The sequence below is a fragment of the Boeremia exigua genome, assembly GCF_020726555.1.
Source record: "Boeremia exigua strain MPI-SDFR-AT-0100 chromosome Unknown C7974scaffold_11, whole genome shotgun sequence".
Classification (NCBI taxonomy): Eukaryota; Fungi; Ascomycota; class Dothideomycetes; order Pleosporales; family Didymellaceae; genus Boeremia; species Boeremia exigua.
Genome location: NW_025763528.1, coordinates 1 through 24,433, shown reverse-complemented (window position 1 = coordinate 24,433; position 24,433 = coordinate 1). Strand labels below are relative to the sequence as shown.

Sequence of the window (24,433 nt, the reverse complement as noted above, 5' to 3'; positions counted from 1 at the left end):
ACAAGGTGCGACGCAAGCATCCACTTGCATTCCTCATCTCGATCCCACTGTTTGCGGTCACAAACAAAGCAGAAACTCATTCTTACTGCACATTTCAAGATTCCAAACATGGGAGCAAATGTCAAGAAGGTACTACGCGGGTTAGCTTCCCAAGAGTAGACCCTTGCAAGAAGCAGCAACCTTCCCAGAGCGTACATATGAGCACTGACGCAGAGCTAGTATACGTGCCTGACTAGATACTACATAACGTGGAAAGCTACTGGTGTTTCTGAACGACACAGACCAAGTTTTCGTTAACATGGCTCTCTTCAAAGGATGCGTTCCGCGAAAGTCACGATCCCGTGGACTTGCCTCGTACAACGATGATGTAATCTACCCGTTGTATAAACTGGATGATACCAACACCCTGCGGAGTTTGCTGCTCGCATGGACTCTTAGCTTTAACGACGTGTTGGACGCAGAAAAGCTGCGCTCTTCATTGGCCAGGCTGCTAGAGATTGGGGATTGGAGGAAGATCGGGGGTCGGTTGAGGCTCAAGGTAATGCTGATTCTAGCCACGAATCTGCCATCGCTGATCGCGTTTCGCTATTAGAATGGGACATTGGAAATCCACGCGCCACAGAAATTTACCCCAGACCGGCCGGCGTTTTCATACAGTCATGAGCATGTCGATATGGCTATGGAAGACTACGAGAGAACGAAGAACTTCCCCAGATCTAACGGCGGTGTGTCGATTTGGCCAAGCCCTTATACTTTTATTGATCTTGCGGCTCGAGATGGTTCGCCCAAAACGCCGATGGACCTTCTGGCTGGAGACACTCCACAAGTATCGCTTCACGTCATATCATTCACCAATGCGACAATTGTCTCAATTCTATGGCCCCATACCCTGATGGATATCATGGGACAGAAAGCGTTCCTTGATGCTTGGTCAATGGTTCTGGAGGGTAGAGAGTCGGAGGTACCACTTGTACTAGGTGTCCAAAAGGATGTGCTGCAGGTGGCCTTGGATGCCCCAGTGGGGGGGCCCGACAACTACGCTCTGAAATCTAAGCAAATTAAAGGATCGTCGTTGATCAGGTTTATCACAAGGTTTGCTTGGGATATGCTACGCGGCCCAACACCAGAAACGCAAACCATATGCCTGCCGGAGAAGACAATTGCCACCATGCGGCTGCAAGCAAAGATGGACATCACCACATCTACCAGCGGAGAAAAACCACCGTTCATGAGCGATGGTGACATACTCACAGCATGGGCAATGCGGGCGGTAAGCGACTCAATGCCTCGGCCCCGGCCGATGACCGCACTACACGCAATGAATGCGCGATTCCGCCTCCCGTCGCTCAAAAACGCTTCCGGAGTATACATTCAAAACATGATTCTTCCCGCCTACACATATCTATCTGTAGAAGACACATCTCGGCCGCTAGGCGCCATCGCGTCAAGCAACCGGCAACAACTTGCCTTCCAGGCGACCGAAACGCAAGTACTAGCCAGCATGCACGAGCAATTCCAGTCCAAGGACCCCTCAAAGCTCCTTTTTTGCGACGACGATGCGCTCTTGATGCCTTTCACGGATTGGTCCAAGGCCAACCTGCTCCGCACCATCAACTTCCGGGCTGCAGTCATCCGGGCCGGTGATAAGAGACAGACCAGACGTAATCCTCCAGGCACACCGACATTTCACCATGTAGCAACCATGAAACAAATTCGGACCACGAGACTGATGGTTGTGATAATGGGCAAGGATCACGAGGGCAGTTACTGGCTTACGATGACCTTGCCACCTGCGGCGTGGAAGAAAGTCAGGGAGTCTGTAGTGGATCTGGGTGCTCGGGATTAATTTATATGCTAGCTTTATACGTTATCAGTGACATTAAAGTCTGCAACATGAATAAAAGCTTCTACCAAACATGTTCGACCTTGTTATGCTACAGCTAACTTTGCTGACCTAGACAGAGCCTGCACAATTAGGCCTTAAGCTAGAATTACACTCCTTACAACCTTCATGCTGCTGTTATAAGTCTCCTTATAATGATTGGCTTAGCATTACCCTACACTTGACGTTCCGTTCCGCAGCCTTCTTTGCGTCCTGTCGCAGCAAGGTAGAATTAGCATTAACATTGTAGTAGATCAATTGGTTGCATTGCTTATTGCAGTTCCGCATTGCGCAAGTTCGCGCAACAACAAGTCCTAGCCCAATAAGCTGGTGCAGTATTGCTGGCGCGTAATTAACCTTGTACGTCGCGTTGATAGGCCTTGATAGCCATGTGAGATACTGTACCTATGCACGATTTGCGCGTAGCAGGCCTATATATACGCTAAAAATAATAAAATCCAGTATAGCTGATTTAACATTCCAGCCATAGACCTAGCATATAATGCATTAGCGAGCAGACCCCCTCTACATCCACATTAGGCGATTGCGAACCCTGTCCCAAAATCGCGCTCAATATAAGCTAAATGCTAATTCTTTCCTACTGTACGATGTAGCCTAGCGTGGCAGTACTCTTTCATTTGCGGCGCCTCAGCGGGTGGAAATATTGCTGCCGCTCTTGCGCTGCTTCTCGCGACAACAAGCCCGACCCTCCCATCACTGAACAGTATCTCTGCCGCCCTGCGCTACTCCCAGATACCAGTGTTTCGGCCGATATGGCTCACCTTTACGAGTCTCGGACTGAAAATGTCAACGATCCTGTACTCAAAGGCCTCTAGCCCGGCGCTGTCGAGGCCATATATGCCTCCGAGACGAAGTCACCGTTGTGGGATCCGGATGGTCATCGTGACGGACATAAGGGCGTAGCGAACTGTTCTTCTCAGGTCACTAGTTCGGATCCTTCAATGGATGAGGCTGTGCTATATGATCGCAAAATGAGGGAGACTGGCGCGTCGACGCGGTTTGAGTTGTATAGTGTGCATGGGCTTATGTTCTGGACCAGTTAACCAGAGCTGGAGGAGAGAAGAAGGGCTGTGAAGGATAGGTTGACGGTGTGCTGTGGTTGTTAAAGCAGTAGCGGGTAAGTGATGGGCGGATTGCGTTGTCAGCAACGTTCAAGTCGAGCTGTTGTTGTCATACAAACCGTTTGAGAAGCGTGTGGATTTGCTAAAGCTAAGTTGATCACATAGACAGATTGTTGGTAAATCTCGGCCAACGTTTATTTCGAGTAGTCTGACGAACTTACGCTCTTGAGGAATGGCCAACAAACGTGCTCTCAGCTCAGATTATCAGTCACACATCGTCAAGAGATCGTTTAGCTGCTCCAGAACTGTTACTTCCCGTTCATCGATGACCATATCGTTCTGAGATCCGTTGTTGCTTCTAGATACCAAAGACGTGAAATTTGCCAGGGGTACGATAAGACAGAACCCAGGAATCTGACGCTTGCATAACTAACATGCAAAGAGACCAGACTGCGAATCTCAATTCGCATCGATCATAGGGCGTCACTGACCGCGAAGGATTGTTGCTGCTGTGCATCTCCCAGGTCCACAAGGGTAGCGTGGTGACGAACGTGGCAGCATTGACGCAACTGGGGCCAGCGGTGAAGGCTTAGACAATCTGCAAGCGTACTAGCCGTGTGAAAGCCACGAAGCTTTCCGGCATTAGAACGACCATCCCACCTACCAAGAAGTCTTTGTGAAAGCTTGCGACTGCTTGAGCGCGTTCGCAGGGCTGTAAATGAGCGCGGAGCCAATTAAACCGCTCGAATTACCTACCCGATATTGATCCGGAGCTAGAACGAGCTCTCGGCCCGAGCCCTGACCTTTCTGCCAGGTCCGCTTTGTTTCAACAAAACTCAAGCGTACGTACGCATCGAAGCAAACCACACGTACGCGCAAGACCCTGTACACAAACATAATGCCTTTCATTGGTCGACGTTGAGGGCAAGCACCAGGCGCCCACCACGGGATACAAGCCACAGAGTGTGGGTCGTTGTACGCGTCCCCGGCGCGCAGGCTCAAAATGTCGTCTCTCATCTGTCTAGATGTCGAAGGGGTCAGTGCCGCGTCATGAGCAAGGTCAAAGTATAGCAGCATGGTGGGTTGCGCAATCGAGATTCATCAGGTCTTTGAGATATAAGATCAGTCGACGTCAACATCTCAACCGCATCTACCATTTTAAGCTCCATCTTGCATTTCGGCATTTCATCTTCAGTTCGTCATTCCCACGGTGATCATCGATCAGTATGGTTCAATTAGCTTCCATTCTCAGCAGCGCTGTTGCAGTGTCTTCGCTCATCAGCAGCGCAGTCGCTCACCCCGGCGAGAAGCATGACATGGCGCTTGTCAGACGTCAAATCGATGTCCGTCAACTGCGCGCTACTGCTTCCAAACGCTCCCTCGAGAGCTGCCAGGACTCGCTTCAGCATCGTTCGCTGATGCAGCGGTCCCACGCCAGGCGCTCCGAGGCTCTCAGCTTCCTCCGCCAGAAGCGCGGCATTATTGGCAAGTCTAAGAAGTTCCGCCGCGATCTTGCTCTCCTCCAGGAGTTTGAGGCTATCAATCACAATCAGACTGGTGTTCTCGACTACTCACCTAACACTGATACGGCGACTATCTTCGCGGCAAATACGAGCTGCATTCTCGCCCCCGAGGTCACTGACGGTCCTTACTACGTCAACGGCGAGCTCATTCGCAAGAATGTTAAGGAGGATCAAATTGGTATTGATTTATACCTCGAGGTCCAGTACGTCGATGTCACCACCTGCCAGCCTGTGCCTAAGTTGTTCGTCGATGTCTGGAACTGTAACGCTACAGGCTACTACAGCGGTGTTGAGTCTGGCCAGGGTGGTCTAAATACCACCTTCTTGCGCGGTATCCAGGAGACTGACAAAGATGGTGTTGTCGCTTTCGACACCATCTTCCCCGGTCACTACGATGGTCGTGCCATCCACACCCATCTTCTCACGAAGTCGTAAGTCGCCTTCTTGAGCGAATTCAGACTCGATATTCGAACCGCTGACACCATACAGGAATGTTACCGTCCGTGACAACGGAACAACTCAAGACGGTGCCGTTACACACATTGGCCAGCTCTTCTGGCCCGAGGAACTCAGGTCCGAGGTCGAAGCCACATCCCCATACAACGAGAATACCCAGGCCATCACATCCAACGATGATGACATGTGGAGCATCATCCAGGCCGAAGACGACTACGACCCATTCCCCCAATTCGTGTATGTTGGCGACGATATCACCGACGGTCTCTTTGCTTGGATTCAGATTGGTGTCAACGCTACTGCCGACTACACCGACGATGACTACTATAGCGTTGCTGCTACCTATCAGGCTGGTGGTGGTGTCGCAAACGCTAACTCTGGCTTCATTGGTGGCGGAGGCGGTGGTGGTGACCTGGGAGGAAACAGTACTAGCAATGGCACCTTGCCCAGCGGTTCGCCCCCTTTAGGCGCTATTCCCTCTTCTATAGCCGCAGCCTAGAGATAAAGTAAGTATAGAATAAGTTAATTTCTCTTTACTTTATTATATAGATATATTAGATATATAAAAGTATTATAGAGTTAAGTATTAAACTACTATTATAGAAGAGTATATAGAGGTAGAATAGAGCTACCTAGATTAGACCTAAGTGTTAAGGTTATACTTTAAGCAAAGCTAATAAGCACTATTTAATTAGTTCTTAGGGATAAATACTATTAAGGAAACTAAAGGAGTCTTGTACTAAGGAGTATAGATATAATCTATCTATCTTAAGGGTAAAGAGTAATAATAAGTAGTATAGAGTAGACTATCTAGCTTAAAGGTTAGAGTTAAGATCTAATATTATAGATTAATACTTAGGTTAAATATAAACTATAAGAGTTATATTCCTACTTACTATATACTAATACTAAGGTTTGCTTATTAATAAGTAACTAATAAATATCTAATAAAAGGTAATAAGGGTACTTATTAATAAGTAGAGCTATACTATACTTATTAATAAGTAGTAGTCTATATACTTGCTTATTAATAAGTAAGTTATATAACTATAATTATAAGTCCTACTTACTATACCTCTATAACCTAGACAGACTCTAGTTAGTTACTTATTATACTATACTATACTCCTTTATAGGATTATAATACTACCTTCTCTTTCTATCTAGTTTATTCTTAAACTATATAAGTTAAGAATAGGATTATATATAGCTAAGTATCCCTATATCTAGTAATAGGTAAGTTAAAATATTCTTATATATCTATAATCTTTATCTTAGTCTTAAAATTTATTAAGCTAATATACTATCTAAAGTTTCTTATAACTATTATTTCTTTAAAGGCTATAAGTACTATATTATGCCTAATACTCTAAAAAGAATAAAATATACTAAGTATACTAAGGCTAGCAAGCTATATATTAATATATTCTAGGAGTTATTAGACTATACTTATAAGAAGTATTATAAGAAGATAGAGAATAATAAGACCTTACTAGTAACTATTATTATATAGTTATTATAGAATAAGAAGATTCTAAAATAGGCTAAAGACTATATATAGTATAAAGCGTTAGGCCTAGTAAATAAAATAATTAAGTTAGAAGAACTTAATTTAGTAGAGAAGGCTAATTATTCTATAGTATTTATTAGTATATATACTTTACTAATTATCTAGGGCGCTATAGGTCTTATAGAAGAGTCTATAGCTAACTATAGTACTTTTATACTAGTTAGTAGTAGTTAGTAAGGTTTATTACTAGTTCCTATATATTCTCTAAGTCTAGGTATCCTAACTACTTAACTAGATATTCTTTATCTAGTCTAGTTTCTTAATATTTTATTATTTTCTTAACTTTCTATTTATTATTATTATTATTTTAGTAATAGAAGTCTTTCTAGATTAGTATATTAGTATTAGCTAGTTCTAATAAGGAGATATAGAATATAGAGTATATTTTTATATCTTTAGGTAGCTTAAGTTAATAGTTAACTAGGCTAATTTTTTCTAAAATAAAAAATAGTCTAACTTTAACTTTATTTAGTTTTTTTATTAGTCTTCTTATATATAGGTTTTTTATAAGAAGATATACTTTATCTCTCTTCTTTAGTAGAGGTACTATTTTTCTTTTCTTATTAATATAAGAGATTGCTTATAACTAAGCTCTAGTAATATTTTTAAGTAATTTCTAATATACTTTCTTTAGCTTCTATACTAAGGATATTACTAATTCTATTTAGATATTACTATTAAGACTTTATATAAAGAGATTTAGATATCTTCTATAATTTATAAAGAATAGTATTATACCTATTACCTCTAATAACTTATTATTATATATAATTTATACTATAGGCAAGAGTAAAACCTAGTTATTCTACTACTAGTTATAGTAGATATAGAGATATATCTCTATTATCTAGTTTACTTATTCTATTTATATATCTATCTATAAATAATAGGCTATTAAAAGCTTCTTCCTTATTTCTATTACTACTAGGAATATTATCTAGAAATTTAAAGTAAAGAGCTTATCTTTATTACTAATAATTAATTTAAGAATACTATAGTATTAAATAATCCTATCTAGAAATACTTAAGTAAGCTACTTTATAGTATAGCTATATTAGAAAGGTATAAACTTAGTAGCTTTTATAAATCTATCTACTACTATAAATATTAAGTTATAATTATAGTCTATTATAGAGTCCTTAGAGATTAGTAGTTATATAATAAAATCTATTATAATATTTATCTATAGTATAGTTAGTAGTTTTATTACTTATATCTCTCTATACTTAGTATATATACTATATTTATTCTATTAATAGTTAATATTTTTTTTAATATATTTAGTAACCTTATTATTTATATTTAGAAACTTATAATATCTTCTAATAAGTTCTATAGTTCTTATAATTCTAGGATAACTATATAGTAGATTATTATAATAACTATATATAATTTCTTCTTAAAGGTTATCTAGTACTTAACTTAGTATATAGTATTCCTATAATATATATATAATATTATTAAGCTATTATAATAATCTAAAGGATCTATCCTTATTAATTCTAAGAATAGTAGCTCTATTAATTATTTTCTTACCTACTAGGTTATATTATTAGCTAAGTATATCTACTCTACTATTATCTTTATCTAGAGTATATAGAATCTTAAATTTATACTAGCCTAGCATTTCTAACTATCTAACTTATCTTTAGTTTAGAGTCTTAGTAGTAGTAAAATATACTAAGTTCTTATAATCTATATAGATTATAAGGTCTAAATAGCTTTCTATATATATTTACTAATATTCTAGAGATAATATAATTACTAAGAGTTCCTTATTATATATATTATAGTACTCTTCTAGTTCTAAGAACTTATATAAGTAGTAAGTAATTAGATACTATTATCTATTCTTTTTCTATATAATATATACTCCTAATACTAGATCTAAGGTATTTATCTCTATTTAAAGTAGTTTATTACTCTTAAATATAATTAATATTAGAGAGTTAATATATACCTATTATAATAACTTAAATATATTATTCTATTTATTTCTCTATAAGAAAGGTATATTCTTTTATATAAGCTTTATAAGTAATAAGGCCTTCTTTAAGTAATCTTTAATAAATTATCTATTAAAGTTAATAAACCTAAGAAGTTCTTAAATCTCTTTAATTATTATTAGAGTAGGCTAATTTTTTACTATATTAATCTTAGTATTACTTATCTTAACTCTATATTATCTTATAATAAACTCTAGAAATTTAACTTCTTTCTTATACTATTTATACTTCTTAGGTTTTAGTTAGAGTTCTACTTACTTTAAGCATTCTAGCACTTCTATAATATATTATATATACTCTTCTAGTATCTTAGAGTATACTAAAATATTATCTAGATATACTACTACTATTCTATTAAGGTATACTCTAATGTCGCAGCAGAAAAGGCCTACTTATAGCAGTAATTCTAGAGAATCTAGTGGTTGCGCGTAGCTATTATTTTGCCCTATTTTTCTGTAACAGTTATGAGCCCGGACGCTGAAACTGCGCCAGCATAGGCCAGGTGGATTCTGAGTAGGTGGGTGACCACGTGTTGGCACGCCGCCCGGGACCTCAGTTAGGACCTCCGTGCCCGTGGGGCACGACCTGTGAGCCAGGCCGAAGAGCCAGGCACGGGAGGCAGGCAGGCACTCAGCAGTAGGCAGCTGCGAGCGAGCCAGCACGGCCTTGGTGTGCCTCTTGATTACTAAGACCGTGGGGGGTGTGTCGCAGCAGAAAAAGGCCTACTTATAGCAGTAATTCTAGAGAATCTAGTAGTCGCGCGTGGCTATTATTTTGCCCTATTTTTCTGCAACATCTAAGAATATTATTAATTAATTTCTAGTATATAGCTAGTATATTTATTAGACTAAATAATATAACTAGGTACTTATATAGTCTATATTTTATTCTAAATACTATTTTTTATTCTTTATCTTCTTTTATATAGATAAGGTTATATACTTCTTTTAGATCTAATATAGTAAAGTATTAAGCTCTTTATAGCTAATTCTATAACCTTATAATATTAAGTAGTAGATAGTAGTTTTTAATTATAATTTTATTAAGCTTTCTAAAGTTAATATAAAGTTATAGCTTACTATTCTTCTTTAGAATAAATATAATAAGGTACTTTATAAGTAATTCTAATCTTCTAATAAATCTCTTCTTAAGGTTCTCTTAAATATACTTATAAAGTATACTAAGTTTCTTTTCTAATAACTAGTATAGTAGCCTAAAAGTTAGTTACTTTTTTTCCTAGAGCTTAATTTTATAATTTTAAAGTTTATACTTAGATAGAGCTTTTACTATAAGCTTTTTTTTAAATATCTTTATATATTATTAATATATATCTAGAATACTAGAAGTTATATATTTATTCTTAACTACTACTTTATAAGGCTAGGGCTAGTTACTCTCTATACTATATGCCTAAACTATACTAATAGGGTAGAGTTAGGTTGCCTCTAGGGGCGAAAATAGTAGTTGCCCCTAGAGGCAAGGTCTTAGCATCGCTTGCCTCTAGAGGCAAGAGGTCTATACTAGGATTCGCGAACTCTTAATCTGCTTATAACTAATCTAATATAGCTTTAATAATAAACTTTTATCTTTAGAGAAACTACCCTTCCTAAATATAAATTCTAATAAAAGCAAAACTATAATAAAGCATAAAGATAAAGATATCTTAACTAAAATAGGAAAAAGGTAATATATAGCTGTTAAGGAAATTAGGGAGGTAGACTCTATCTATAACCAAGCTACACCCTACCTACTTATAATAGCTAAATTCCCGATTAATGTGCTTACCTTAGAATAGAGTATTAGTGCGAACAGGCCTATTAACCTAGCCTATAAGCAGCGTCTCTGCTAGATCTTTAACAAGGTAGGCGTTCTTTAGCAAGACAGAAGCTACTAGTTATAGGTTGCTTGCTCTAAGGCGCAGGTGCAGCAGATGCTAGACTACCTAGCAGAGATAGGGCAGGCTTAGGCGAGTGCTACTGCAGCTAAGAGCGCTAAAGAAGGGGATCTAAAGTAGCCGTTATTTAAAGGCTAGGTAAGCGCAGTAGGAGCGAAGGCAGAGCTTATTACTAGCTACTATCGCGTTAAAGCTTTTAAAGAGTACTTGCAGCGTTATAGGTTGCTAGAGGAGGAGTAGTAGTAGGTGTGCAGTATCTATAATAAAGGTTTTAGCCTCTATACATGCAACTAAGCAACAAGCTAACCTAAAAGGTAGACACACTTCTATTATATTTGCGCATTTAGCTGCGCGCTAATTAAGAGGATATTATCCTTTCTAATAACTATAGATAGATATAGATAGAGCTAGTAACCTTATTATCTAACAATAGCTAGCTATTCTAAGGTTTAAGCAAGTCTATTAAACAGGAGATGCTAGAGCACCTAAGGCTTAGTAGTTAAGTTAAGTTTCCTATTTAATAGCTAGCTACGCTATAGAGAAATCTTAGCTAAAAACTAATAATTACCTAATAGTGCTGCACCTTAATTAGGCAAGCAACCTTTAATATCTTAACGTTTAAGTAGATAGCAAGCTATAGAATAGATAATATAAGTATAATCTTTATTTAGACATACTCTATATATCTATGCTAAGTAATAACCTAGTATTAGTTTTCTATAATAGACAAGGTAATAAAGGTTATATTAGAGTTTTAAGGCTAGCATAGACTAGACGTTTAGCTAGCTAACTAGAATAAGCTAGCTAGCCTACTGCGCGTGCGAACTATATATAAGGTGCGCGCGCTATTCTATCCTAGCCTTAAGCTAGACGTGGACCCTTATTCCTTAGGCACACGTTAGCGAGACTTCTTCCTAGATATAGACAATATTATATACCTTAGGTTATATTAAACGGTTCTTTTAGAACTAGGACGCTAGTTTATTAACATCTAGGCGCTTTTAAAGACTATAAAGTAAGAAGGAAAGCTAATAAGCATAGTAATGTCTTATGTTATTTTATAGATAAATATAGAGCCTAAGAAGGTCTTAGACTGCGATAATAATAAGCCTGCGCTGCAAAAGGACCTAGTACCTGCGCTATAAGTAAGGTATAGTAACAAGGCTAATAATAAGTTTTAAGACCTCTAGTAGGCAGTTCTTAATTATATATATAAGAACGTAAAAGACTTTACTATAACTATGCTAGAGCACTATCTCTATAAGTATCTAGGCAGAGATAATAAAGCCTATAGCATATAGTTTAAGCATAAGGTATAGAGAAAAGTGCTGTCTATTATTATAATCTATGCAGGGTCGTCTCTATAATATAGGTATATTGCTAGCCCTATATTAGAGGAGATTTATAAAATTAGTCTACCTATAATTGCGTAAACTGCGCTTAATCTTATCTATTAGATTCTAGAAGTTGCAAACGATCTAGCGCTTTAGTTAGTAACTATAGCTAAATAGCTGCTTAGTATAATATAGCTAGTAATTGCTTAATAGATAATAAAGCAACATATAGATGCGTTAGATTCTTATAGTAAAGATAGGCAACTAACTACTATTAGCCTAGTAGATAAGCAGCATGCAGAGAGTAAGCTGTTCTCTTAAGAATTAATTAGCTACGCAACACGTTAAGGGCAGCTATTAGCAGAAACGCAGAACTATAAGCCCCTTCTCTAAGCTTAGAATAGACTAAATATATACAAATCTATCTAGAAGCTAACTACTACCCTACTACCAAGCTCTAGATTAATAGTAGAGTTAGATGTAGGGGTTTTACTATATATAGAGATGCAGGACTAAATGCTAATTAACTTTTCCTTAGATAGGCTAAATAACCTTTAAAAACAACACTATTATAGAAGCGCGATTAGCTAGCAGATAACTTAGCTACAATAGCATTCCCTTAACGCAGAGCCTTACTAGCCTAGATATTTATCTATATCTCTTTCTTTATGCGCTATAACTAGCTTAGGAGGAGAATATTAGAGGTAGAGAGCATTAGTAAGATATAGGAAATAACAAGAATTTATAAACTCTAAACCTACTGCAGAAGGTCTAATATTAGTACCTAGTACCTACTATAGTAGCTAAAGATTATTAGCGCTAGTAAAAATAAAGAATAGAGATTATATTATATGTTTAGTGCTCTTAAGTTTAATCTGCCCTATAGCTTGCCCCTAGGGGCAAGTAGACACTATATAATTCTACCGCTAGATCCTATTAGTAATTGCCTTGCCTGTTCCTACTATAGGAAATTACTGCCTCTATAGGTCTTATAATAGATTTCGACGCATTTAATAATAAGATTTTAAACCTAAGTCTACCCTAAAATATAGATTTATAGCTAAATTTGCTACTAGCTATTATTATAACGCAGCTAACAGATACGCAATAAAGCACTAATAGCAATAATAATAGTTCTAGAGACGATAATAGACTCTATAGCAACGCGTTGCCTAGCAAACTTAGAGATAACTGTAGCAAGGGCAGCTTTAGTAATAGAGAATAAGTAGTTATAGCAGTAGACTAGTATTTATAGAAGATTAATTACTCTAAAGGAGACTATAAGTTTAAAGGTATATTAGTATTTAGTAGACTACGTATGCATATAAATATAAACAGCGACTAATAACGCAGTAGTGCAGGAGTTTATTGCAGCTACTAGAAGCACATCTTTTAACGGCAGCTAGGCTATTAATATGCTGCAGAGGCGATATATAATTAACTATAGAAGCAGGAAGGCTAGCTTCTAAGCCGCTGCGTTAGAAGATAAGTATATACTATTATTCTTTCTTAATCTTCTTATTATTGTTAGATAACCGCTTAGGCTAATCTTGCAGCTATCTAGCTGCTTTTTTAATAATATAACTATTAGCTTTAAGAACTAGCAAGCTTTCTATAGTAACAAGCATATTTATAGACTATTATTTAACCTAGAAAACCGCACTTTCTAGCTAGCTACAGCTACAACGCAGGAGTCCTAGTTTATTATAATATACCCTGTTGCTAACGCACCTAAGGAGCTTCTATTAAGGAGTAAACGTTAAAAATGTTATAAGAAGTTATCCTAATATAGCGCCCTATAGCTCTGCTATGCCTAGTTCCTTATATTATATATTAAGAAGATCTTCCTTATTAGCAAGCTGTTAGGGGAGGGCATAGAGCTGTCTTAGAGATTAGACAGCCTATACACGTAAAAGATTACCTTTAATAAATAGATAACGTTCTAAGAGGCTTTTATATAAGGGTAGCTAGAGTATATAGGATAGAATATATAGGATATATTTTAGACAGAGAACTAACTAGCGTTCTATACATATAACTATAGAGCGAATATTAAGATAGATATAGCTAACTAGCTGCAAGCTATGCCTAAGAAAACCTAACTCCGGCCTGTTAAGAAAGAGTCTAACTTAGAGAAAGAAGCAGCTAAGAGAGGAGGAAGCGCAGAGTATAACAAGCGATCCTATAGCAGTATACTAGGAGCTAGCATAATCCTATAAGTTAGCTATAACTACTAGAGCCTATTTATAAGTAGGCTGCACTAGCTCTAAACTAAGCTAGAGGATAAGTACGTTCTAGATAGTATTAAGACAGTCTCCTATGCTCTAGCCGTTAATATTAACTATCTAGACAGACAATCCCTAGACCTAGATAACAAGCTAGCATGCTATCTCCTCGCTAACCGCAATATAGTTCTATAAGAGTACCAAGGGCTATAAGACTTTACCTTCTACTCTCTTGCATTCTACCTAGCATATAGCAATTTTTTATCTCTACAGCCTCTAGCGTTCCTAATAGATAACCTCCTTATAGTTATGTAGGAGAATATAAGCTACTAATATAATAGAGCAGGCGTGTTAAGCTATAGATACTTCTAGAGATACTTAAATATTAAAAGAAGTATCTAGCATAGGCCTAATAACTTGCTTGTTACTAAGGGAGTTGTAACCGCTGCTCTAGCGCTGCTAGATCGCGATAGAAACATCTCTGCTTAAATAGCTGCTAAGCAGGATTGTCTACTATAGCATCTGCGAGAATAACTAACTCCTAAAAACCTAGAGTCTTCTAGGCCGTTTATTTGCAAAGGAGAGTAGATCGAACAGGCAATACTTAAGGAGGAGTATGCATTCTAGATAGAATAAGTGCTCTCTATGCAGGTCTCGAGGCTAATAGATAGCAGTTAGAGCTTCTCTACTATACTTAGCCCTATCTTCTAGCTAATGCGTCTCTTCCTTAAAGAACTGCAGTGCTATATATACCTCTTCTAATCCTTCCACCTATTAGTGTTTCTAGGCGTGCTAGCGTCCTTTTTAGCTATGTTTGCACAGGCTATTAATAATATCTATGCACGCTTTAAGGCCGCTAGCTCTAGAGGACTATATGTTGCATTAGTAGAAGGGGTGTCTGCACTTAATTGCCTTAGCAGTTACTATTTTACTAGATTTCTAAGGTCTTTAATAGGCTTGGTGCTCTAGCTGTTAGGAACGATTAAGGGTATTAAATAGGGTAGGTGGCTGTTTATTAATCCCTACATGCTAGACCTGCAAGGTGTTAGCAACCTTAGCCTAGCGCAGTAGCCTTAACAGGAGAATAGATAGCTAATTATAATGCATATAGCATCTATTGCTTTCTACTATAGGCTAGAGGTTGTAGCTAGCTATTATAGTAAGGTATAGTTTAATAAGCTTAGTAGGCTAGGGGTATAAGGGCCGATAAGTGTAGCTAAGTTTCTTAAAGAGGTGCTATAAGAACTATAGAAGCCGCAGATAATTGCATTTGTTATACACTAGTTCTACTGCGGATTAAATAAGGGTAGTCGAAGCTATATAACAAGCGACAGCTAGGGGACGTTACAGTTGCTAGAAGACTAGTAAGAACAAGTAAAGCTATAGGCGCAGAGTAAAAACCTCTTCTTATAGGAGTGCGTTAGTTCTATTTTTTTTTAATTTGTTGTTAAGCTACTAACAAGACATAGAGAGTATAAGTTAATCTTTTTAATCTTCTTGTTATAAGAGATAGTTCTATACTCTGCTATGTTGTGTAGGACGTAACAAGACTTTATATAAGACCTATATAATAGCTATATATAAAGCGACTAGTTAGCAGGTAGATTGTTCTACTTATAGAATGCGACTTAATTCTCTATACTCCGCGCTGCTATGCAATATACTAGAGTAAAGGTAATAAGTAAGGATTATTAGATTAGCGTAATTACTATAGCTATGCTTGCGTATTAAATCGAGTGTCTGCTAGGCTTATATTAGTTAAGACTTAGCTACTATAGAGTTACTTAGCTAGTAGGCTTAGCTCTGTCTATGTTAGCTATAGTAGTAAGACCTAGTAGCCTAAAGCAGGCAGCTATAGAGGCAGAATACTAAGCTAAGCGGTTGCTGCTAAGGAAGAGCGTTATATACTTTAACTATGCGATACTCTTTAATATAATACTGCAGCTTATAGAGGATAGATTTTAGCAATAAGAAAAGGTATTTAAGATAGGCAACTAGGGTATACTAGAGCACTACTAGATAGCGCGATAGTATCTAGCAGAATGCTTAGGCAACCTAGTCTATAATGTTATGCTTATACTAGTATTAATACTAGCCTCCTTGTTAGTAACACCTACTATATAGCCTAAAGCTTAGGGGTTTAGCAAGGGACTAAAGAAGGATAGCTCTATATTTGCGGCTAACTTAGTAACTAGAATGCTTTAGTTCTTCTAACTAGATTATTTTCCCTAGAATAAGGACAGCGGTATAGTTCTTTATATATCTAAGATAATAAAGAAGATTAGTAAGCTTCTCTTAAAGAGATACTATCTTCTAGGTAAAGTAAGGTAACTAATAATATTTTAGCTTAGATAGAGTATAAGAGGGTTAGCAATCGATTGCTCCGCGAATTAAGGTAGGTTTAGGTAGTGCAGGGAAATCGAGATAGTCTGCAGAACAGCAATATAGTACTAGAGAGCTAGGAGGAGCTATTGCACAGGCAGCAAGAGATAATTAGCTTATAGAACGATGCTATAGGGTTTATTAGATCTATATTCTGCAGCTACGATAGTATATAGATTAAGCGTTGCAGTGCTATTATAAGAGAGATATAGGACGCTATATTGCACTTAGCTATAAAGGTATAAGGAAGTTCTAGGATAAGATAAATTAAGAAAATTAACTAGCTACTATTTCTTTGTTTTAACTAATTTAGCAAGAACCTTATAAATTCTTAAAGCTAGGTCTTTAACCTTTATAGTTAGGTCTTTATATTTTAAGATAGCGAATTGCTAGAGCAAGTATACTAGAGGATAACGCTGTACTAATAAATAAACTATATTAACCTAAAGCTTAAATTAGATAGCTATGCTAGTTATTACTAATAAGAGGACCGCAACTAAACTAGCATAACCTATTAACCTAAAGAAACCTCGAGCAGCTAAACTAAAGGAGGTAGAAGTTAAAGAGAAAGATAAGTCGGTCTAAATATCTATAAAACTCTATAACAAGTTTAATAAGTTTAATAAGTATCTAAAACTACTATATTATGCTATTAGGAAGGCCTATAACTAAAGTGCATAAGATTATAGATTATTTAAAGAATAGCGGTTCTGCTTCTTTAATACTTGCTATAGTAGCTCCTCGATAGCTATACTATACTAACTTATTAGCAGTAGGCCTTCTAATCCTCTCGACCTAGAAGTGCAAGAAGCAATAGGTAGAGTTAGCCTACTCTAAGGTTAGAACTGCGCATAAGCATAAAGTGCTCGCACGATTTGCAATCCTCCTTAACGTCTCTATTATATATAAGGGTAACGTACAACTAGCTAAAGCACTCTAGGGTCTATATAATAAGGTTCTATTATAGCTATATAGAGGCTAGGTATTTATTAGTAGTAGAAGTCTTCTCTTGCAAGATAGGAACTACTACTAGTTTGTTAGCAGTAGGTTTATTACTAGTTAGAGGCAAGTTGCGCTTCTGCTTTAGTAGCAGGGGTAATAGAAGGCGATAACTAGCTCTAGCTTAGCTAGGTATCTAAATAAGTCTTACACGCACTATAACCCCTCTTATAGCTTTAACTATAATAGCAGCTAAATTAATATCTATTTAGTTATAATAGTACTAGAGGAGTTATACTTAGCTAAGGTTACTAGAGCGCAGATAGAGGGCAGAGAGGTCGAGGTGTTTAGAACTAGATCTCTAAATCTTAATAATAGACTAGAGAGAAGTAGACTTAAACTAAATAAAGGCTATAGACTACTTTTAAAGGTAGGCGTCTAGGTAGTTATATTCTAAGGGGCGTTCCTAACTATACCGTATTTTTTTTAGCCTAGCCGATATGACGCGCGCGATCGGGCCCGATCATCGCCAGACTAGGTCTAGCGCTAGGGTTGCGCGTCCAAATCGGGCCCGCCGTAGGGGGCGAACATCGCGCCTTCGACCCCCGATCATACCCCCAAGCTGCGCTGCTTGCGCGACGTGTTCCATACAAAACCTGCCGAGAATCATCTGCTCTATCGCGCCCCAGCCTTTGTTTCTGCATTTCTCGGCTTGCGTTGCTGCACTTGGGGTCATCTTAGGGTTTCTTAGGGTTAACTCGCCAAGCATGGAGCTCTGCTGGAACGCGCAGCCACCCGCAACGCCAACCGCAGCGCAGCACCGCAAGCGACCGCGTGCGAGCAAGATAACAGTCAGCAACGTGCAAGAGCGCTTCTGCTACCTCCAGCGCTATCAGGTGCTAGTCTGCAGGGAGCACGCTACCGGCATACAGAACGTCGATGTGCACCTGCGCGACCAGCACGGCGTGGCGAGCAAGGAGAGGGAATGCATCGTAGAGCACTGCCGGCAATGGCGGATCGCCGCGCCGCGAGATGTTGAGCTGCCCGCGCCGCTGGGGCCGCCGATCGAGCAGCTGGGCGAGCCGTTGGACGTCTATCGATGCAGGATCACCAGCGACTGCGGCTTCTGCACCGCGAACAAGAGCAGGATGCAGAAGCACTGCAGCAACGCGCACCAGGCGGCTTGGAGCGGCAAAGACGTGTACTTTACTAATAATAACCTAGTATATCTCATACACTAAGCCTAGCCATCCAGCTATAAGAAGAAAAAGCTATGGTAAGTAATAAAGCTAATAGAGGTACTAGTGGGGTCAGGGCTAGAAGACTGGTAAGGCGACATTTGAAGAAAGACGCTCCTTATCGAGCACAGTGACTAACGCGGTAGGAGTAGGAATTCGCATGGAGCACAAGGGGGTAAGCAATCAATTGCTTCAAGAGTTGCAATGGGTTCAAGTAGTGCAGGGGAATTAAGATAGCCTGCAGAACAGCGATCTGAGGCTGCAGAGCCGCGAGGAACTTCTGCATAGATGTTGAGAACCAAGAGGCTTACGCAAAAATGCAGTAGGGTTTCTAAGGTTAGTATTTCGCAGCTATAATAGTATTTAGATAGAGCGTTGTAGTACAATTGTAAGAGATGTAAGGTGACTAATGCCTAGAATAGAAGTATACTGCGTCTCTCATCTCTTGCACACTGCGTCTCTTATCTCTTGCACACTGCGTCTCTTATCTCTTGCACACTGCGTCTCTTATCTCTTGCACACTGCAGGTCCTCCCTTGTGCCTCAACATCGATATCTAAAGTCTTCTTCCCTTGATCTTACCTCTAGCTGTGCCTTCCAGGGCCAACCACCTATTAAATTGCCTCACCGCAAGGTAGATGTCTAGGAGCTCCCCCCTTACTGGTTTCATGAGGACGTCGACGCTTCAGGAGCGAACGTAGTGCTAGATTCAGGTCTTTGGGATGGTGCTGTCCGACAGAATTAGGAGGAAGCCCAAGTTCAGGCCCTTATCCCAGTCCCATGGAATACTGATATCTTTGCTAGGGACCATACTGTCAGGAAGCAAATCAGTCGATGGGCGGCATCGCGGAGACCGACTGGCAATCTGAATCAACACAGGTCGGACCGAGATGAAACGCACAGCTGTGGCAGTGTGGATCGTTGTGCCTGAATGCATCGCGAAATGGCTTCCTTCTCTATGTCAGGATCAGTACCTGTTGCGCAAAAGGTGTACATACAGGGGAAGGTACTCTGCAGTCAAGCGGAATCTCAGCGGTGCAAGCAGTAACAGTTATAGTCTGCAGTTTGGGAGGTCTGAGGGATCGTAATACTCCTAGCCGTTGATCAGCAGAGCGGCGCCCTGCTTGTAAACCAGGAGGTCAGTCCCCTCTATATGATTGTAGAACATCAGTCGAGCTTCGGGCGCAGACTGCAGTTGCTGGGATCATAAGCCTCCCAGCGCAGCACAAGGCACGGTCGGTGCCTACAGCGTCGCAAGGAGGTGGCGGAGCCAGCGCTCGGATTTCTACACGGAGAAGGCACAACTAGCGCTCAGTCATGTCAAGTGGAAAAAGTGCGACTGAAAGCAGGAACTGTGAGGGTGAAACGTGGCCAGAGCCGTACTATACTGCAGGTTACTGCGAACTTTCTACTCCATCTCTCTTGGCAGTGCCCAGTCTGCAACTGAGCCCTGTTCGCAACTGAGCCCTTCTTGCGTGTGAGCAGGGGGCGGTATGCTGCATCTACGCGAGGGAACTGCACCTGATCGGATCGTTGGCCCTGGTCCCGCTCCTAAACTGGACCCTAGGCCCTCTACTCCACGTTCTTCTGTGTTAGGGAGACTGCACCACGAACTCGGCCGTGAATACAGACTACTCGAGTCATCGCTAGGGCTCTTCCACAGCCGTAACGCAAGCAAACGTTCCTGCTCCCATTCCATTGAAGCGGCGTATAAAGGTCGAGGCCAAGCACTTTCCAAGTCTAGGCTAAGTCGTCTTGTGGGCTCGCATTTCCACCGGAAGGGGCTTCTACAATCTACTGGCGACTCGTCTATGGCAATAGGCTGCTCTTGTATATGGAGGTACGGCGTGCGCACAGCTTCTAGCGCCTCTGTGCCTTGTAGAGCTTGGTGCGCGCTGCATGTTGCGCTCTGACTGGCTCGTTTGGGGTGAGCAACCCAGTGGCCATGAACCTGGCTGCTACGCGCAACGCTGTTATATGCTATTGCGCATCCAAACGAGCTGACAGATGCTTTCGATATGTGCAGGTCCTTCTTAGGCACAGGTGGTGGATTCTGGCGGTGTCTGATAGGCGTTCTATCCTGTTTCCTCAGCCTTCTATGTTGGGATATAAGAAGTGCTGCACACAGAAGGAAAGCAACAGCTATAAAGACCAAAGAAAGCGTCACGTAGAGCGACAAGCGGAAGGCTGGTGGAGTAGAAGTGGAATTTGACATCGTAGCAGGCATTGTTGAGGCTTTGCCTGCGGGTGTAGTGACGTGCGGCGAGGGAGCGGTCATTGTGCTGCAGAGGAGGAAGGACAGACTAGAGTCAAATGCAGCCCTTGGGAAGAACTCAAGAGTAGTATTGGTGATTCTCTTAGAATGTTGCTGGCAATACGACGCAACCACAGGTCTGTGCAGTTGCTGCGCTTAGGGAGACAGTCTCCGCAGACACTGCGCCCCCTCGGTCCTTCTCGCGACACCAGGTCTTCTACGCCAGGTTATCTAGCAAGTTACAAGAAAAGATCGCAGGCACAGCATCGGGGTTCAAGGAGAGAGGCGTAGGCGGCGTATTGGCCCCACGCACAGGACGCGTAGCCGGCGCTTAGGGAACGCGAGAAGCATAGTGGCGCAGCAAAAGGGCAGAAACGTCTTTATGTCTGAATATGGTCTCTTGCGCTATTGCCCTGCTACTTTGTTTGCATACAATCCTTAGGGAGTTTCTTTGTCTTCTCTCTGTCTTGCAGCGAGAGAGAGATCGCCGCAGAAGACTAGAGGAAGGCCGGTTGAGAGCTTGTCGTAGAAGCCTGGAGACCTTTGTCCCTCCTGCTGTTCCTTTGTCTTATCCCGCTCAAACAACCTGGGTCTGCGTAAGCTACTTCAGGCGGCGGACATTCAAATAACACATTGCACGTGCACTTATAGTATCTGGAGCAATATACTACAGTTTGGCAGGACACGTGTTGTTTCCAAACAGCGATAGTAATACAAAACAATCCAAAAGGTAGCATTGACTTTCTAAATTGCTACTGCTGGAACAATAGCAGCGCTTGTCCACTATGCATCTCTACGCTGCTACCTCCTCAGCCTGCATCGCCGCTCGGGATGGTACGGGGCCCGAGATAGGGACGAAGACAACCTTGCTACCCTGCGCTGCGGCGCTTTGTCTGCGTGAGTGCTGACTGATATAATAAGCGTCATAGCAAACACCATTGTTAGGATCGGCGCTGAAAGCCAGCTGTTAGTGTAATGCCTTTGTCTCTATCTGCATTGGGGCACACGTACTTGTATTCCACATTGCCCTCCCTGCGAAATCCTCCATGCTTCTTGCAACCATTTACCTCTCGGGTAAGATATGCGTCGATCTCGTTCTCCGTCACTTGCTGCTCTGAGTCCGTCATGCTCCGAATGCCAAAGTACCACTGGCTGCCGTTTGCAGTGTCTGTAACGCAGGTTCCACGCTCCTGTCTTCCCACAAGCGTGCCCTGTAGGAACTTGGCAACATTTCGAATGTTATTGTGTGCTAGTTGGGTGTTTGTGTTTCGGATTTCGTCATTGTAGCACTCAGCAGAAGCCAAGGGGAGAAGGAGAGGGCTAAGGAGGACGACGGCTTCGTAGAAACGCATCTTTGTTGGGAGCAGGGTACAGTAGTAGTCAAGACGGGCGAATCAAGGCTTAGGTCTTTAGAGACTGTGGAAGTAGAAAGGACTTTGTTTGTTTATTTTTGAATTGGGGGATGTCTCCTCTTATACAGCAGTGCTCTGAACAGCTTCCGCCCAAGTCAGCCTTAACAGCGCCTAGGGCGCAACAAGGAAATTACAGGACTAGTCGCCTTTCTCGTTCCTTTTCTCGGGGATTGTTGATATTGTAACCATGCTAGGGTGTTGCGGTGTTGCAGTGCTGCCTGCTTACTGCTGTCTCACTCTGCCGCACTGTGCCTCTTTTTGTTGCTTGACCGCTCAACTCTAGGCGACAAGTGTTCACAACACCGAATATATCTGATACAAGCTACAAGCTACGCCGTACGTCCAGGAACAGGGTACAGACAATGCCGCTGCACAAGCTTGTGCCTGGAGAAGACACAGCCACACAATCTGTCTGTGATGGCTAGCATAAGTCCGCTTCTAGTATAATATGTAGTATAAAGCTTTAACAGCCGGCAAGTCGAGACAACCAGATCGTCTACGTCTTCATCCTACTACCAAAGGCCTTGTTTTGCGCCTACAGTCAGCATGAAGCTTCTCCCAATCTTCACCAGCGCAATGTACCTAGCCATTGGCGGTTGCAGCCCACTTTTGTCTACAGCGTTCAGCACAGATCCAAACGAGGCCTTGTTGTCTACTCAATCTATAGAAGGAGTAACCAAAGCAGCGCAGTACGAAGACGTCAATTTGACAAAACGAATGGAATGGTCTCAGATCAGCATCAGCGCAGCTTGTGTACGTGCATAAAAAACATCCTGTACTGCACCTTTGCTAACCTTCCCTACGTAGCAAACGTGCGTTGTAGCTCAGGCAGCATCTCTAGGTGTAACCTACGTCTTTCGACGAGGATCAATACCAACTAGCGTCTTCCCATCTTTTGCTCTGTAAGTGCAAGCTCCTCAGGCATTTGTTCCCGCAAGCTTACCCTACTACGCAGGGCGCTATCAAACTGTTATTCGTTTTGTGATACGCGAGTGACAGCAGAGAATTTTGACAGTCATTCAAAGACCTGGTCGGAGGCATCATGGATTGCTTACGTGACAGGCGGTTAGGCTATCTTTAGTCTTCTGAGGAACAGGAGGCTGACTAGGCGAAGGAAGTGCGTGGTAAATTCAGTTAAAAGGCAGGCGACTATCTAAGCTTAGCAGGTAGGCAGGCGTACGCTCGCTACACTAGAAGGCAAGCAGACAAGGTGCCCTGAAGTATTCAACCAAGACATCAAGCATTTGTCTCAGACCATTTGCATTTCCACAACCACGTCCAGTATCCCGGCACATGCACTGCCTCCACTATCCCAAATGGTGTGATGACCGCATCGCGCACTGGCCAGTGTGAGTGGAAAAGATTGTTGCGCGCGATCTTGAGGCGTCCAGTGATTCTATTCACTGTTACTCGAAGCGCATGGAGAGAAGCTTGCGTGTGGAAATAGTTAGACTGCAGCAGGTACATGTTGCCGTTATCCCACTCTTGAACCAACTGGAAGCGTATGACACGCTCCACTTGAAAGGGAAAGTGGCTGTTAGGGAACTCGTCTAAGTGATTGCTTGTTACATCACTGTTGTCGCCCCCAACTCCATCAAATCGGATCTGTGTTCCAACGTTTAGGCTGCTGTACCCCGTCCATTCATCATCGGTAAAGAATGTGGGCTCAGTCATAGTGCGGAGATGGCAAGTGCTAAATTGTTCAAGTCCATCTGACGCAAAGGGTGCGGGTTAGCTCACAGAGCGTGGGCAAGGGGATTGTACAGGTAGCTGGCGGCGGCGAAAGCCCAGCCACGCTTCCAGTGCATGTAGCATTAGCTGCGCAAGCCGCCCAACACAGTCCATTCCCTATCCCTACTGAGGGTGACGAGTGAGAGGCCTATCCAATATGAGGTGACGAATGAGAGGCCCTTATCCATATGAGGTGACGAGAGAGGCCCTACCAATATGATTGTGACGAGAGAGGCCCCTTCTAGCAGACAAAATTAGCTTAAGATCGCTAGCGTTAGGGGTTCGCACTAAACTTAAAGGAAGGCAGACTCGTCAAACTTTCATGTACCCAATCATCAGAAACAAAGCCCCTGCACAGCAATTTCGCTCATACAAAGTCGTTCTTGTACGCGTCTGCCTATTGCGCCCGGTATGTTGTTTTCAACAAATAAATCTACGATACAGCAGGGTTAGGGTAAAATTGGGGTTAACTAGGGCTCACGAGGAAGCTAATGGGGACAGCCGTC

General features: G+C 41.1%; 4 protein-coding genes across 4 annotated transcripts; 3 read left to right on the top strand and 1 right to left on the bottom strand.

Moving 5' to 3' along the window:
• The first annotated feature begins 168 nt into the window (after window positions 1-168).
• C7974DRAFT_41313 (uncharacterized protein) lies at window positions 169-1,859 on the top strand. Its single transcript, XM_046143701.1, has 2 exons — window positions 169-538; window positions 593-1,859. The coding sequence occupies exons 1-2, from the start codon at window positions 299-301 to the stop codon at window positions 1,844-1,846; spliced, it is 1,494 nt and encodes a 497-aa protein (XP_045993046.1). The 5' UTR covers window positions 169-298; the 3' UTR covers window positions 1,847-1,859.
• Window positions 1,860-3,803: 1,944 nt separating this feature from the next.
• C7974DRAFT_474780 (Intradiol ring-cleavage dioxygenase) lies at window positions 3,804-5,444 on the top strand (the record flags this gene model as incomplete). Its single annotated transcript, XM_046146615.1, has 2 exons — window positions 3,804-4,918; window positions 4,977-5,444. The coding sequence occupies exons 1-2, from the start codon at window positions 4,191-4,193 to the stop codon at window positions 5,440-5,442; spliced, it is 1,194 nt and encodes a 397-aa protein (XP_045993045.1). The 5' UTR covers window positions 3,804-4,190.
• A 12,454-nt stretch (window positions 5,445-17,898) lies between these two features.
• Window positions 17,899-18,882, top strand: C7974DRAFT_441805 (uncharacterized protein; the record flags this gene model as incomplete). Its single annotated transcript, XM_046145379.1, has 1 exon — window positions 17,899-18,882. A coding segment is annotated over one exon (636 nt), but the record flags the coding sequence as incomplete, so codon positions are not given.
• A 2,340-nt stretch (window positions 18,883-21,222) lies between these two features.
• Window positions 21,223-22,136, bottom strand: C7974DRAFT_441800 (uncharacterized protein; the record flags this gene model as incomplete). Its single annotated transcript, XM_046145378.1, has 2 exons — window positions 21,223-21,370; window positions 21,796-22,136. 2 exons carry the CDS (start codon window positions 22,134-22,136, stop codon window positions 21,223-21,225), a joined length of 489 nt encoding a protein of 162 aa, XP_045993043.1.
• Window positions 22,137-24,433: the final 2,297 nt, after the last annotated feature.